A 16,319-nucleotide genomic window follows, 5' to 3' on the forward strand; every position below is an offset into this window, starting at 1 on the left:
TAATATGCAAAGTTTGTACAACTCTTCCCTAACAAGCCAAAGTGTAATCAGATCAACCAGTAAAGGAGTACATGCCAAGTGTAACCATTATGTTAAAAATTTCCTTCTCTAAATCATTTTTGAACTTGTCATCAAGGTTGCCAACTCACACTTTCAGAATAAATCTCACTCTCTCATGCACAAGCAAGAAATGTCTGGCCAAAATAAAAATATGAGGGGATGTCAAAACGTTTTGAGCCTCGCACATTTTTTTCCCAGTCAGACATTACAATGCGTCACACCTCATCTACATCAATACCTTTGCTCCTTATTTCATGTAGGATGATACTGCTCACTTCAATTGTTGAGTCGTAACACTATGTGGAAGAGACATACCCTCCAGTGTCAGGCATAGCATTCTGCTTCTCCAGGACAATGCACCAGTTGAAACCAGCCGGGATGCCATGGACGCTGTGCGTGAGTGTGGCTAAGAATTTCATCTTGGGACTCCGACGAGGGCGGTCGCATCTTCTCCACTCTCCCTTATCGCTGCTCTCTGCTTTAACCCTCAAGTCCCTACTTCACCAGACTGTGAATTCCTCAAATTATATTGGATACTGGTTCTATTGGACTATTATTGGATTAACCATGGAATTGATCAGCTGGTCTCTGAACGCTATTGACACCATCTTTTCTACAAGAAGGTCAGGACCGGGGGATTCTACTTGCTCAGATGGAACGTATCCTGCGGGCTATGTCCTCGACTCCTGGGGGTCTTGGCGTGTTGCATGCTTGGCGCCTTTCTCCGTTGAGGATGTCAAGGATTTATTCATTTTTGGTCTCATGGCAGCAGGGCTGGTACTTTTTGGCTTTTGTGCTGCCCTGATCTATCGGAAAATTGGCAAAACGGCAGCATCAAGAACCACGGCCCCTCGCTTGTCCGTCATGATTAACAAGGTGGGCAAGGCATTGCATTCTCAGACTGCAATGACTCTTGATCTCAGATGCAAATTGGATGACATCTTGGAGCAGATGCGTGCCTTGCAGATAAAGTGGAAGATTTCGGAGGCCGGGGAATATTCTTAATTCATAATTAGGAATATTCTTAATTCATAATTGGGATTTGGTTGTTCAAGTGGAAATGTAAAATGTGTTTTTCACTGCTCAAACCACAACACGGCAGGCTTATCAAGCCTGAAGGACAAATTGCCGACTGTTTTCCTCCAGAGGAATGTCTTTTGGCCTTGGTAATTATTTGGCTCCTTTCTTTCTTATCTCAACCCACAAAGACAATAAACTGTTTTTCATAGGTAGTTTAGGTAGGTAGGTAGTAGGTAATTTAAAGGACATATCGTGTTATCTAATGTCCTGTTAGCAAGTATTCATGATTGTAAGTCTATCTGTGCACATAAAAAAATTCAGTAAGGTATATCTTATATATTATATTCCAGTTCCAAGGCAGAACTATGCCAGTATACAAAGCTATATCTAAATATCTAAAAAGGAAGAGTAAAATAGGACAGTAGAAAAGAGTAGAGTTGAGCCACTTAGTAGAGCCACATGCACTAAAAACGTGTGGCTGATGATGCATTTCATTGATAATTACTACTGACGGAGTAACTTAAGCATTTTGAACAACTGAATCAGTATGAAGCAATTGTGTTGAAATGGTTCAGTGTTTGAAGCATTTGATACAATTAAATATGGTGATGTGCTGGCAATTCTTTAACATAGCACTTGCATGGGACAATTAAACAATATATTTGTGTTATAATGTCATTGTGTCATCATAAAATACTGTATGAAATAGAGATATAAATTGTGATTTTTTTTTTCTTTTCAACTAGGGATTGTTATGACCATAGCTGTACAAAATGAAGGGGATTTAGGGGCTTCAAAGGTATTTATTTTAAAACAAGGTCATTTCCAGTGGTGTTAGGCTGATAGGAATTATACCAGACCAGGGCCAGGAAGCGAGCTGGTAACATCTCTGCAGACCCCTCACACCCTGGACACACACTGTTTAAACTCCTCCCCTCTGGTCAACGTTACAGAGCTCTGTACATCAAAACAACGAGACATAGGAACAGTTTCTTTCCACAGGCAATTACACCAATGAACAATGTCAGATCCCGTTATTTTTTAGATACACAGCACACGCTCACCCTCCGAAGAGTGTGTTTGTGTACTAAACCAGCTCTCCGTCTCTGGGGTCCGACCTTCGTGTCTCCACGGGTATTACCCGGCAGGGCTGCACAAAGGCTGTTCAAGCTGGTGATGAGGAGATTCGTCTAGCCGCTCACTGCCTCCATCCAGACGTCCACCCCGCTGACGCTGATCTCGCACCCCGGTCGAATAGCCTTCTCTGGAACCAGGATACGAACCGGCCACACCCGTTAACGGCAGCTCTCCTCTTATGGATCAGGGCTCTTGGAATGTTGCTAGATTTTGAATTTAGTGACTCGTACAGCGAGTCCCCAGGATGTGTTATTTTCATTAAAAACCAGACTAACCTTTTAGAGCACTTTTTGACGTTGTACACCCAATAAACTTTAACTTTTACACCTTAAGAAGCATCAATAAATCCAATGCCCGAGCCTTAACACTTTAACTGCATGCTTGGAAATTTATTGCAGGTTTTGCAAGTGCCGACAACATAATCAAATAGGTTATTTGATGATAATTTCACAACAGTAATTCAAGTATAATCAGAATAATGATTGGCAGAGATTTTTGTTTTTGATTCAATAATACTGTCTGATCTTACTTTGACTGGACTGGATTAACTTCTTAACAATTTTTCTAGGAGTGAGGGAAGGAGGTTTTTGAGGTTAAAATCCCCAGCTCGATGAACTTGATTTCCTCTTCATCAGCTATTAGTTGTTAGCTGACCACGATCCTTGTGTGATGTTGTAATCCTTCAGGAAATTAATCTACATAAGAGTTTATTCCTTCTTCAATCAACCAAAAGTTGATCTAATCCATTCTGGTATGCTGTGATGTTCCTTGAGAGAGAAAACGTTGAACCTTCCCCACTCAGACTTAAGGCCAGTGATTATTCTCCAATGCTCTGCTACTCCGTGACTGGACGGCCTGAGTGGGAGTTGATAACTCTCTCTCAAATGATCTCTTATGGCTCCAATCCTCTCACTCCATGATTCCAATTGATGGTCAAGTCTTGTGATCTCCTTGTAGCAGGGGAGAAGTGGCAACAGCACCTCTCCCTGGAAGAATAACCCCGTTTCCTGGTGTTTCACAGTTTATATATGTGCTGGACTCTTGTCTTCAGATCATCTTGGTTACCATGGGGACGCTGGTGACTCAAAACCTCCTCCTTTCTCCTACCCTTACTGGAAGTCATCTGCGGCCCCTTGCCAGTAACTTATTTCTCAAGTTCCTCTTTTCTGTTAACACTTCAGCTTTTCTGAGAATTCATTCTTTTAAATCATTTCTTTAGAATCACATCAATCATATTCAACTCTCTTTCACATAAAAACAATTCATATGATCATATACAAACATTTTTCATTCCTTATTATTCATTTCATATTTTACCACATCTTAATCATTTGATCAGTTGTTTATCATCAGCTTTTCTTGCCTCGTTGCAACATCTTCTTCACTTCCTCTTTCTCTCTGACTGCACTCTTTATGAAAAACAGCTTCTTCACTTCCTCTTTTCCTCTAACTCTGCACTCTTTATGAAAAACAACTCATATAATCATTCATTTCACTTATTTATAACATACTTTTTCTAATCAACTCTTAATTTTTAACACATTAATACTTCATTTGATCATACTTGTCATGTTAGAATCATCTTTAGACATATTCCATCGTCTTCACCACTGAGTTCATTCCATGGGCCTCCCCATCTGCAATGGAAAAGTCCGGTATGACCTCACTTACTCCGGGAAAGTACCAAACACTGTCCAGTTTAATCCAACAGCATGTATATTAATCCCATGGCACTTACTATATTCCAAGATGAAAACAAGCTGAAAGCAAGCTTAAAGTCATCTTTCCTGACACCCCCTCCATGACTTGAAGCTCTGCCGATCTCTCTATACCTCCATAAAAACATCCTCGTTGTCGTCCACAGGGTGAAGGGTGAGCACTTCTTTTTCATCCACCATCGGAGACAGAACAGGAGGAGCTGGAGTTGAACGACACTCATCCAGCACCACGTACTCCTCTCCGCCCACCTGTAGATTGCTGTCGCCGTCAGAAGGCTGCTCTTCCAGTAGCGATGATTGTGATGGTAATCACGATGGAGACGGAGTTGCCTCATATTCCTGAGATGATAATCCGTCAGGGAACGATGGTGCGCATGGTGAAGTGGGGGTGACGGGTGTATAACACGGTGTAACTGGTGTAGATGGCCGTGGTGATGTATCCTTCGGTTGAGGTGAAGCTTCAGCGTGAATATCCTCAGGCTCGGGCTGTTGAAGGTGTTCGTCCAGGAACACCTGCGTGAGGGCCTCCAAACACCAGTTCATATCCTCGGTCTGCACTCCAACCTCCGCAGTGCGCTGTGGAGATGAACGTGGAGGTGGTGGTAATGAAGGACCAATGGCCACGATCCGGCCATCAGCAAGATGAGCTGTGGAGAATCTTATTCCCGTAGGGTACATCCACATTTTGGTAAACACGGGGCAATACATATATCCCTCTGGAGACACTACAGTGTCAGCTCGTATTTGATCAACCAAAAGGGAATGCCAAATCATGTTTGCCTCGACCTCAATTTTTAGGTATGTTGCTGTTGGTACCTGGGGCAGAAAAGAAGTATCCTTCCGTCCCACTATTCCCCGTGCCACTTGAATAGGGAAGTTGTTGCCATAACACGTCGAGCACCACAGAGTCGGTGTTATCTCCCAGAAGTAGAGCGCTTGTTCTGGGGTGGCTTGACAATGAATACATCTTATATCCCCCTATAATGTAAGAGGAAACATTAGTCTTTTAACTATTATATTGCAAGCAAGCAAAAGAGTTCGTCGGGATTACTCAGATGCACGCCAGAGCCGCCTCATGATCACCGTAGGAGAGTGGGACTGTGATGACGTTACCATTCCCGCTGTAGCTGAAGCAGCTGCACACGGGAAGCAAGCATCATAGGTCGTAAACCATAACAGCAGGAGTAGCTGACTAACCATGGACAGCCAGTATAAAGCTGATAATATTCCCCATCCTAAGGCCCAAATTATGATAAGTCCAAGTTTGTAGAGCCAGGGTTTCTTGCGTTGTACGGCTCCAGTTAACGTAGCTATGTACGCCAATAGGGTCAGGGCCATCACAGCTTCGCACACAATGTCAGCTATCACTGCCGGGGCGTAAAAGATTGCTGTCATATCTATCACCATCCAAATTGTAATTGATGTGTACTGCCATATTCCCCAACAGTCAAACTGGAGAGTAAAGCGACCGAGGACGTGAGTGATGAATAAAGACAACCCTAAATCACTCTGACCGTAGTGCAGATTGATGATCGCCAATCTGACACATCCATGTAGTAGCGTTACTATTCGCAGTGGTTGTCGTAAGTCCCAACGGCCGACACAGCAGTATAGCAGCCATATTAACAGTAGTGCAATAAATTCCACTCTACTCACTTTAAAGATGGTGTCATTTATGCCGCCAGTATTGTTGGACATTGTGCTCTCTTATTCTTTTTACTTATCTCCTTAAGTTGGTATGCTGTTATGTAGATGCTTCTTCTTCCTTCACTCCCCCAAGGCAGAATGAACAGGGCGTGTCTCGGCATCAGGCTTTGTAGGCTCCCTCGCTCCTCCCCTAACGGAGGAGGGGCTCCATATCACTGCGTTGTGTGCTCCTCCCACACAAGCGCAGGGCGGCTGCGAAACTTCCTTTTAACAAAACATATCCAATTACTGCAGCAATAATAAGTCCTATTATGATTAACAGATAGGGCCAAAGATATCCAAACAAATGTCCAATCCAACCAGTCACTACTTCGAGACCTTCTTTAATGACCTCTCCGGTCTCTGCAGCGAAAGTGGTGATGATTCCTCCAGCGACTATTTGCGTTCTTTCCCACCAAGAACATTCATGCCGACCTCTTCCTTTTCCACAGCTCAACCAATGTACTGCAGGCGATTCACATGTACCATTATTGTAAATCCGATTGGGTCCCAACCATTCGTAACTGACAATTTCTTGTCCTTCACATAGACTTTTGTTGAAGGCATATCATTCTTCAAGCATTATCAAAGCATCACCAACAAATGGCACTATGTGGCCTAGGATCTGCTTCCTTTTCGACATTCCATGTCCCAGGACAGCCTTGGCACATCCAACGTTGGGTGGAAAAGCTCTTATCCATTTGCCAGCACCGTTCTTCTCCCAAACTGTTTGATGGCCATAAGTGTCATACTCGCCGTCATAGTAAGCGTCACAATATTCTTCCCAGCCAGGAACATTTCTACAATTTTGACGGGCAAGGCTTATCATGCATGTGGTATTAGGTCTATTACAAATCATTTTCCAGGGCCGTGGCGTAACATAAGGGTTTGGTCTCCAGAGTACACTGGACCAAGTAGCTCTATCTCTGGAGTAGACCGTGGCGATGTATTGATATTTAACCCAATAATTATTACTTTGATCTAAACAGGGGAATACCCAATCTTCAACTTCATATTTCTCCATTCCCCACCAGGTGACGTCCTTACTACGCCTAACTCCTTCCTGCCATGCTTGAAGGGTCCCCTTAATGGTTGGAACCTGTAACAACTTTGTACAGTTATATACCCATCTTAGCCAATTCCCTGTCTTAATTTGGTCTATGGGACATCGGGGGGATTTACCAGAACCTTCAGCCAAATTATTATGGTATTCTGTCTCATGTAAGCTTCCATAGATTCTATTCGCCACGCATTGATCAATTTTGTTAAAATCTTCCTGAGGTACTGACCTTAGCTCTCAGGCTTTGGTAGTTTTTGCACATAGAATTTTGCTTTATGTGGACCCCGCAAACTATGCCCAGTCCACGTGTATCCCCTTGAAAAATTCCCCTCAAAATGTATCAGTGGAACGCTCCAGACCCACGGAAAGGTGTTGTTAAGCCATTCATCATATTTTACATTCTTCCGACGAGAGGTGGAGGTGGTTTTCCCCGCCATACGGGTTGCTGGGTGCAAATGCACCCACATTTAACTGTTTTTGTTCCTCGCCAGCAGTACCAGATCCGACACGCGGAGGCAGTGGCCACCTGGGAGTTCGGGACTTGGCGGCTCCAGTATTCCCGGGGTTCGGTGGCGGAGGAAATCGTGTGGTTCCGGTTCTGCTTTGGACAGACGTCTCTTATCTTCGAGCCTGCCCACGTGACACATTTTGTGAATTGACTTCTTTGTCTATTGTTGTAATCTGTTGCGTTTGTTGTGCTTATTCACAACAGTAAAGTGTTGTTATTTGACTTCCTCCATTGTCCGTTCATTTGCGCCCCCTGTTGTGGGTCCGTGTTCCTACACTTTCCCAACAGGATATCTCGGCCAGCGTCATGGACTCCGAGGGGCGTCACCCGGCTGTTGAACGACCAATGGGAGAGCAGGGAGCGCAGGCGTCTGCAGGAGACGTGATTGGTGAGCTGCAGCACATTCTCACCGCCTTTATGGCTCAGTTGGATCAAATGACTGAGCAAAACATCCTCCTGAACCGCAGGGTGGAGGCTCTCTCCGCACAGATGGCGGCGAGCGCTCAGGGCGCTGCTGCAGCTCGTCCTCCTGCCGACCCTGTGCAGGATATAAACGTTCCAGTGGTGGTTCAACAACCCCTCCCACCATCCCCTGAAGCATACATAAGCCCTCCTGAGCCGTACGGAGGTTGTGTGGAGACGTGCGCGGATTTTCTTATGCAGTGTTCGCTCGTCTTCGCACAACGTCCCGTCATGTACGCGTCTGATGCTAGTAAAATAGCTTATGTGATTGCTCTGCTTCGGGGTAAAGCACGCGCCTGGGCTACGGCGCTCTGGGAACAGAACTCACGGTTGTTATCAGCATGCACTGGGTTTGTGGGGGAGTTCAGAACAGTGTTTGATCACCCTAACAGAGGAGAGACCGCTTCAACCGTGCTGCTGTCAATGAGACAGGGACGCGAGAGCGCAGCCGCTTATGCAGTCAACTTCCGCATCGCGGCTGCGAGGTCCGGCTGGAATAACGTTGCGCTCCGCGCCGCCTTCATAAACGGACTGTCGTTGGTTCTGAAGGAGCAGCTGGTAGCTAAGGAGGAACCGCGGGATTTAGATGGGCTTATCGATCTCGTTATACGGTTAGACAATCGGTTGGAGGAACGCCGTCGGGAGCGAGGCGAAGGACGTGACCGGATACGCGCCGCCCCTCTCCCTTCCGGGTTCGAAAAGGGGCCGCCCTCCCCACGCTCCACAGCCGCGGCGCTTTGTGGGGCAACAGCTCCCCCTGCTGACGTTGTTAGGGAAACGCACAGGGCCAAAATGGGGAGGCTGATCCGTGGAGAGTGTTTTCTCTGCAGCTCAACTGAGCACACACAGAGAAACTGCCCCAAACGGGAGCAGGAGGCGCCCGTTGAGGGGGGGGTCCTGTTGTGTGGGCCGCTGGAGGTATTGCTGGCCCACCACCACCAGAGGGCGCCCTGTCTGGAGTGCGGGCTCCAGGCACCAGAGGGCGCTGCCGCCTCACAGGAGCAGCCGGGGTGACAGCTGTCACTTATCGCCTACGACAGCTGTCACCAATCATCTGATCAGCAGTGGTATATCAGCAAGACGACATCTCCACCTCTTTGACGAGATATCGCTCTACCTAGGAGGTACAGTACTCAGCCGACTGTGTTGTCTTTTTGACATTAACACTTTGTTACTTTTGTGCGTTAAATAGCAGACATTCTTCCGACGAGAGGTGGAGGTGGTTTTCCCCGCCATACGGGTTGCTGGGTGCAAACGCACCCACATTTAACTGTTTTTGTTCCTCGCCAGCAGTACCAGATCCGTCACGCGGAGGCAGTGGCCACCTGGGAGTTCGGGACTTGGCGGCTCCAGTATTCCCGGGGTTCGGTGGCGGAGGAAATCGTGTGGTTCCGGTTCTGTTTTGGACAGACGTCTCTTATCTTCGAGCCTGCCCACGTGACACATTTTGTGAATTGACTTCTTTGTCTATTGTTGTAATCTGTTGTGTTTGTTGTGCTTATTCACAACAGTAAAGTGTTGTTATTTGACTTCCTCCATTGTCCGTTCATTTGCGCCCCCTGTTGTGGGTCCGTGTTCCTACACTTTCCCAACAATACCCCCATCACACATAGCCAGAATCACACAGAATGGCATTAGAATGACAAATCGGCGCACATCCAAAAAGTGTTGGGTTTCAATTCCAAAACGTTCTGGCAGCCATCTGCAGAAGTCCACACAGTTAGTCAAAATTGGCCGGCAGCCCCCAGTGTGATGCACATGTTCAAAACCCTCCGGGCGCCATCAAGATGGGACACCTAGTCAATGGCGGTCCATGTGCAATCTGAAGACCATACAACCACAACTTACATATTCCGATGATGGAAAAACAGGATCCAAAACAATTTGAGTGCATATAGGGAACCTTGAGATGGATCTGGCATGGGAAAGCCTGCCGGTATGACCTGCACGTACCACATATAATAATGTCCACTACCCCCCTGCCCGGAGCGCAAAGGAACTGTTGAAATGTATGTGGCTCACTTCATCATGACAATAATTATGAATTATTATCATGTACAGTGAATGTAAACAGTGGCTATCAAACCAACAGCACCGTGCGCTCCTGTGTGTTTATTTATGGCAGACTGGCTATTGCTTGCTGATGATGTCATCATTAAGCGCAAACATGCTTGGCTTGTCGATGCAGGGAGCATTGTGGGTAGTGTAGTTCAGGTTCACTTTGGGTGTTAAAGTGTTTCTGTCCCTTGTCCCTTGGAAATCTGCTGCAAAACCTATCACACATTGTGCAAAAAGAATTATTTAAATATCTAAAGGACACTGGATTATTTCATCACATCTAAACAAATGACTATGGCTGCCAGGAGTTAAGGATTTGTAAAATCTCAGCGATCAGTCACCAGCCCGGTAGGTGGCGGTAAATGCACCTTAAACTGGTGCCGTCCGCCATTGGATCCAAAAGAAGAAGAAGAGGTGTTATTGTCCGCTCGACACAAAAACAAAATGGACTAATTTTAACATTATTTTTAATTTTTTTTGTGACTGACGGTATCACCAAGACTCGTTGGGACGGAGTAGCTCTCACAGTACAGCCGTGTACAGACTGGGATGTTTCTTCATCTTCACCGTTTAGACTGTTTTAGATCTCAGTCCTTTTAAAGTGAAGGCTCTGTTTGTGTGCGTGTGTGTGTCTTTGACCCCTCTATCCATTTACAAGCTCCTGACACAGAAACAGAGACGGAGGCGGAGTAGACAGGAGTAGTAGTTGTATGTTTATTTATTTTTGGGATCATAGAGAATAGTTGTGATGTGCTGACAGAATAGAAAGACAAAAGTGGAACAATGTACAGTACAGCACATGCCATTTAATGTAAGACAATTTAAAACATTTACTTTTAGGTAAAAACCTTATATCTCCAAAAGTGGCAGTTTTGTATTTGTTACTTACAATTAAATTAATTTCAATTACTTATTCAAAATATAAATCAATTCTAAAAATAATCACATGGTTTTTGATCCAAATTAAATCAAGTTGTTCTAAACACTGTACTTATATGGTTTCCACTTAAAACAGAAAAAAGGTTAATGAGTAATAATCTCCTATTCATTTTCATGGCCAACAGTGATCCGAGGGAAGAGTTACTAATTTAATCAGATCTTTAAACAACATACACCAATCAACTTAAAGTACAAATGGCAGATTCGTAAAGACAGAAAAAACAAGGGTTCATTTTAATAAAAGATGGCAAATAAGTTCAGATAGTTAGTGACAAGTCACCAATCAAAAGTTTGTGTTTATTTTAGGTCACCATTCGCGATATGAAACAATAAAAAAAGCCACAAAAAAGTATCTCTGTGTTAAATCATCAGAATTAGTTGATGCAGATTTTTATTACAAATTATTAAAAAAAATTCTACCTCACAAGCTCAATTCCATCTGTGAGGTCTAAGTTTTTTTTGGTGAAATCTTTGGTGAAAATAGAAACCATCACCTTGCCAACCACTTGTTATGCATATTGTACCTGAACCACATCTGGTATTCATGAATGGACAGATTTTTTTCTGAGAATTAGTCCTTGATGTAACCACATAACCTCAATAAAACATAAAACAAACATGATTATGCAGACTTATTTTCCAAATTTCCAGTGTAAACAAAGTGCCCAACACTCAGAGCTTTACTAATGATAGTTATAACTGAGATTGAATAAAAGTTGTTTGATTGATTTGGATCTAATCTAATCTGATCAGTTCTAGAGAAAGTAAGGAGTGGTTACCTCAGCGGGTCTACAGATAATCTGAGAGGTACAGAGCTGGAAACTAAGTGAGAGATTTCAAATTTGTTGTAGAAGAAGTAACCTTGCCATTGCTTTTTGTAGAAGAGTTTGATCTAAAGCACGCCATGAGACCTAAGTTGTCTTCAGGACACTGGCTGTCCTAAGACTGGATCATGAAAAATTGAGTGCTTTAGCAGAATAGTTTGAGATCTGCAGTTGGATGTAGAAGGATGTTGTTTTAGGATACAGGCTTTATTCTGGACATCATGGCAATTGTGACATAATTCTAGAAGACTTTGAGAGAGGTTAGAGGCTCTGCAAAGGGATCTAGACATTAGTGGAAGATCTAGGGTTCTAGAGGAAATGACAGGTTTTAGCTGTAAAAGAACTATAACTAAGAGATGACACATTTCCGACGCGGTTGGGAGTCAGATTTGGTTTTTACAGAGGCAGCAGGCTTTCCCCTGATGTCAGGCAGTGATTGGGCTTTGAAAGTGCCCAAGGATTTTGAGACAGCTTGAGATGGACTTGCTTCTGTGGTCACTGGGACATCCTCAACATCCTTAAAACACATGAGCAGGGTTATAGTATCATTCAAGGGTTCAAAGGTCTGACAACATCATCCACACAGTTATTCATAATATTGTTACATCAATATTTACAACACAAAATATAAGCAAAAAAAAAACATTTCTCTGTATCATATCATAAAGCAACTAAATATCTGATCTCTGTATCATGTTAATTTTTACTGTGTGAAAATATTCTTTACCTGCCAGTTTAACTTGTGAACTGAAACGCTATCACCTGTTGGCGGATTTAGCTTGCTGATTATATATATAGACAATGGTTTCTGAAACTTAACTAAAATGAAGGAAATTGAAAATGGTTTCCAAATTTATTTCTTTATGCAGGATAAACAGTTGTGAACAGCTATAATGTTTCTTAAAATTTACTCTTGCCTAAAAGGTAAAAAAAAGACTATACCAGAAATGTTGGTTGTTATTTTAATATTCTTATTTATATCAAATTGACTTGAAAAACATCAAATGTTGCTGGTTGGCATCCTCAGAATGATGTGACTGCTTTCAGAAATTATTTTAATTCAATATGTAGACGGTTTTGTTTCCTGGACATACTATATAAGTTAATATAACTTTGGTGGTTCCTGGGTTGTTTCTGAACATCCTAACCAGTTTCTTCTCATCTGAGGGTGACAATTTGGATCTTGTTCCCAAATGCACAATTTAGAAGTAGAAATTGGGGGGACAAAGTGCAAGGCTTGCAGGGCCGAAGCCCATAGGCTGGGGGTCTGGGGGCCACTTTAGGCCCCCAGAAGCCAACGGTTTCTAGATAAGCTCAGATGCATTCTGAGCATCCAGAACAGTAATTTTAATGTTTTGAGAAGACCGTAAAGTGGACACCATTTGACTTATGCAATTTGAAACTGTGGATATAAGTACTTTATTCTGAGAATACCCAGCATTGATTTTATTAACATCCTGGTGTAAATAAGGTATCACCACATGTGTAGAACTCAAAAAGAATGATAGGTTGAGTTTTCATAAAAAAAAAAACTGCAATGTGGTAAAATGTATTCCTAAATATCAAAGAACAGGCTCTTAATAATTATTAACATCGCATACTGTATTTTTTCTCAAGATTTGTTTTTGCATAAGTTTGAAAAAAACAACAGATCATAAGTTTAGGATAAATTACTTATCATGAATTTAATTTTCAAAGTGGCACTAATGACAACACTCATACTGAACATAATTTCGCTTGCATAGACTGACTTTGGAGATCAAGCAATAATTGCAGATGGGCTTTCTGAGGTGCCAGATAGCTTTTCTGATTTCTTTTTCTAACTTTCAGAATTTAGTAAATTAGCATATGGTCCATTGATACTTATGTGTAGACACTAGTCCCTAGAGGCAACTATTTTTGGTTTCAACAAAGATACTATTCTGACATGGTTTGCACATAAGACTGGCATAGCATGTTTCAAGTACACACATATATGTCAGAAGGTGGGGGGGACATACCATATTCTGTCCCCCCTGGTTGAAAAGGTGGGGGGGACATGTCCCCCTATCCCCCACCAAATTGCGGCCATGCTTCTTCCAGACCTTGGCAAAGTGGTGACACATCTGACTAACTAACTAATTAAATAAGTAATTGTTTGCATTAACGATCTTGGAATCTGCAGTTGTTTCAAAATAGCTCCAAGAGACCTTCCTCACATGAATAAATCTATGATTCTTGTTCTTAAATCTTCAATGAATTCTTTGGACTTTCCCATAGTTCTGAGTATTGGTCAGTCTCAATAAACACTGTCAAACACACCCGTTTTATGCTGGCAAAGAAAAAATACCAGTTGTAGATGATGATCACTAACGACGAGTTGAAAGACCTTGAACCTGTTATGTTATAAGACATTGTAGAACCTTTAACACTACTAATTAAATGATTAACGTGAATGTATGTTTTTATTTGAGCCTGTAAATATAATTTTGACCCTGTGTGGATGAGAAAAGATCCAAAATAATTGGTGCCTTATTTAGAAATACAAAAAGTATCTTATAATTGTCAGTGAAAATTTTATCAGTATGAATTACATTGTTCCTTTATTGTGACAGCAAAGCAAAGATTTAATTTGTAAATAAAAGGTGCTCAAAGCCATCAAAAAAAAAAAAAAAAATAAAATAAAAAATCTGTCCAACACAAAGTTATTTTGGAACTAAGATAAGCTCATTATCAGTAATGTTCATAATTTTGAACATAATGATTAGTAATATTTGACACTTTCTAAAAGTTTGAATACCTCTGTGTCATTTGTCTGTTCAGTGCTTTGTCCAGTGGCACCTTCAGTTTCTTCTGGGACACTGACTTTAAATCCCTAACACCAGCAATGACAAAAAAGTAGTCAATGACCAAATGAAAATGTTCAGATGATGGAGCATGAAAATGACTGGAAAAGAAAGCCTGGTAACCTTACTTAAAGTAAATTTATACTGTGTGCTGTTAGACAAACTACATTGCCCTGTAAAGGAGAAAACATTCTGACAGAGAAGATTGGAGCAGAAAAGAATTTTTTGAAAAAGTAGTGATTTAAAGAAGAATGTAGAATTTCATGAGGTTTTACAAGACAGGAGACTGTGGAAGCAGCAGGAGGTGATATGGTCAGAGAAATATAAATGAAGATGAATCAGTTCACTGCCAGCACAGTTTTGGCTGAGATTAACCCTCTGGGGTCAAAGGAGGTGCTGACCCGTCTCAAGTCTCCTATCTCTGCTAATAAATCATTGACAGAATTTCGCAGAGACTTTGTTTGACAATTTACTGAAAGTACAACATTTCAGCTCTCCTATAGATGATCTTTGACTCACAGCTAATCCGAGAGGCCAGAGAAGATTACATGGGTCTGGATCTCTCTGCTTCAAGAGTCTACAGCAGATAGGCTGTCTCACCTGTTATTGGGTGACCCTCACTGAAACATGCTAGTTAAAACTCATAAAAACTAAACGATTGGTCCAATCGATCTGAAAACACCATTTAATTTTTATGCAGTCTTACACACTTGGTTTAAACACATGTAAGGGGGGTTATTTTTTACAAAATCAGCACAGCTTTCTTTTTTCAATGGAGTAAATTGACAATTTTTGACTTGCACACTAATTTTGCATCACTGAAGGATTTTATTCAAACAATTATGGATTTGTCGAAGCCACAAGACATCCAGCTCAAACTCGTAAGTGATTTTGATCACTCACTCACTCATCTTCAACCGCTTATCCAGAACCGGGTTGCGGGGGCAACAGCTCCAACAGGGGACCCCAAAATTCCCTTTCCCATGCCACATTAACCACCTCAGAGTAGGGGATACTGAGGCATTACCAGGCCAGTGTGGAGATTTAATCTCTCCACCTAGTCCTGGGTCTTCCCTGGGGTCTCCTCCCAGCTGGACGTGCCTGGAACACCTCCCTAGGAAGTCACCCAGGGGACATCCTTACCAGATGCCTGAACCACCTTAGCTGACTCCTTTCAACACGAAGGAGCAGTGGCTCTACTCCGAGCTCCTTACAGATGACCAAGCTTCTCACCTTATCTCTAAGGAATACACTAGTCGCCCTCCTAAGGAACCCCATTTTGGCCACTTGTACGATCAAGTTCTTTTGTTCATGACCCAACCCTCATGACCATAGGTGAGAGTAGGAATGACGACTGACCAGTAGATTGAGAGCTCAGCTCCCTTTTTGTCACAACAGTACAGTAGAGCACATGCAACACCGTCCCTGCTGTGCCGAGTCTCTGGCCAACCTCACAGCCCATTGTCCCCTTACTCACGAACAAGTCCCTGAGGTACTTGAACTCCTTCACTTGGCAAGACCTCATCCCCTACCCGGAGTAGGCAATCCATTGTTTTCCTGCTGACAACCATGGCCTCAGATTTAGAGGTGCTGATTCTCATCCCACATGCTTCACACTCGGCTGCGAACCAATCCAGTGAGTGCTGGAGGTCCCAAGCTGATGAAGTCAATGGGACCACATCATCTGCAAAAGGCAGTGATGAGACCATGAGTCCACCAAACTGGAAACCCTCCTCCCCCTGACTATGCCTCGATATCCTGTCCATGAATATCACAAACAGGATTGGTGACAAGATGCAGTCCTGGCGGAGGCCAACCCCTACCGGAAAAAAGTCCGACATAGAGCAGAGAACCCAAACACAGCTCTCGCTTTGTCAGTACAGAGATTGGATGGCCCTGAGAAGGGACTCCTTCACGCCACACTCCTACAGCACCTCCCACAGTATTTCCTGGGGTACCTAATCATATGCCTTTTCCAAGTCCAAAAAACACATGTAATTGTCCATCATTGCCCATGTGTGC

The 16,319-nt window shown here is 43.0% G+C and overlaps 1 protein-coding gene across 1 annotated transcript in view; it reads right to left on the minus strand.

Annotated features, from left to right (window-relative positions):
* Nucleotides 1-16,319, minus strand: part of syne2b (spectrin repeat containing, nuclear envelope 2b) — a 498,820-nt gene that overhangs the window by 206,950 nt on the left and 275,551 nt on the right. The window contains 3 exon segments of the mRNA XM_034159894.1: nucleotides 5,049-5,071; nucleotides 11,823-11,989; nucleotides 14,252-14,326. Coding sequence (XP_034015785.1) covers nucleotides 5,049-5,071; nucleotides 11,823-11,989; nucleotides 14,252-14,326 — 265 coding nt within the window.

The sequence above is a fragment of the Thalassophryne amazonica genome, chromosome 19 (genome assembly GCF_902500255.1).
Source record: "Thalassophryne amazonica chromosome 19, fThaAma1.1, whole genome shotgun sequence".
NCBI lineage: Eukaryota > Metazoa > Chordata > Actinopteri > Batrachoidiformes > Batrachoididae > Thalassophryne > Thalassophryne amazonica.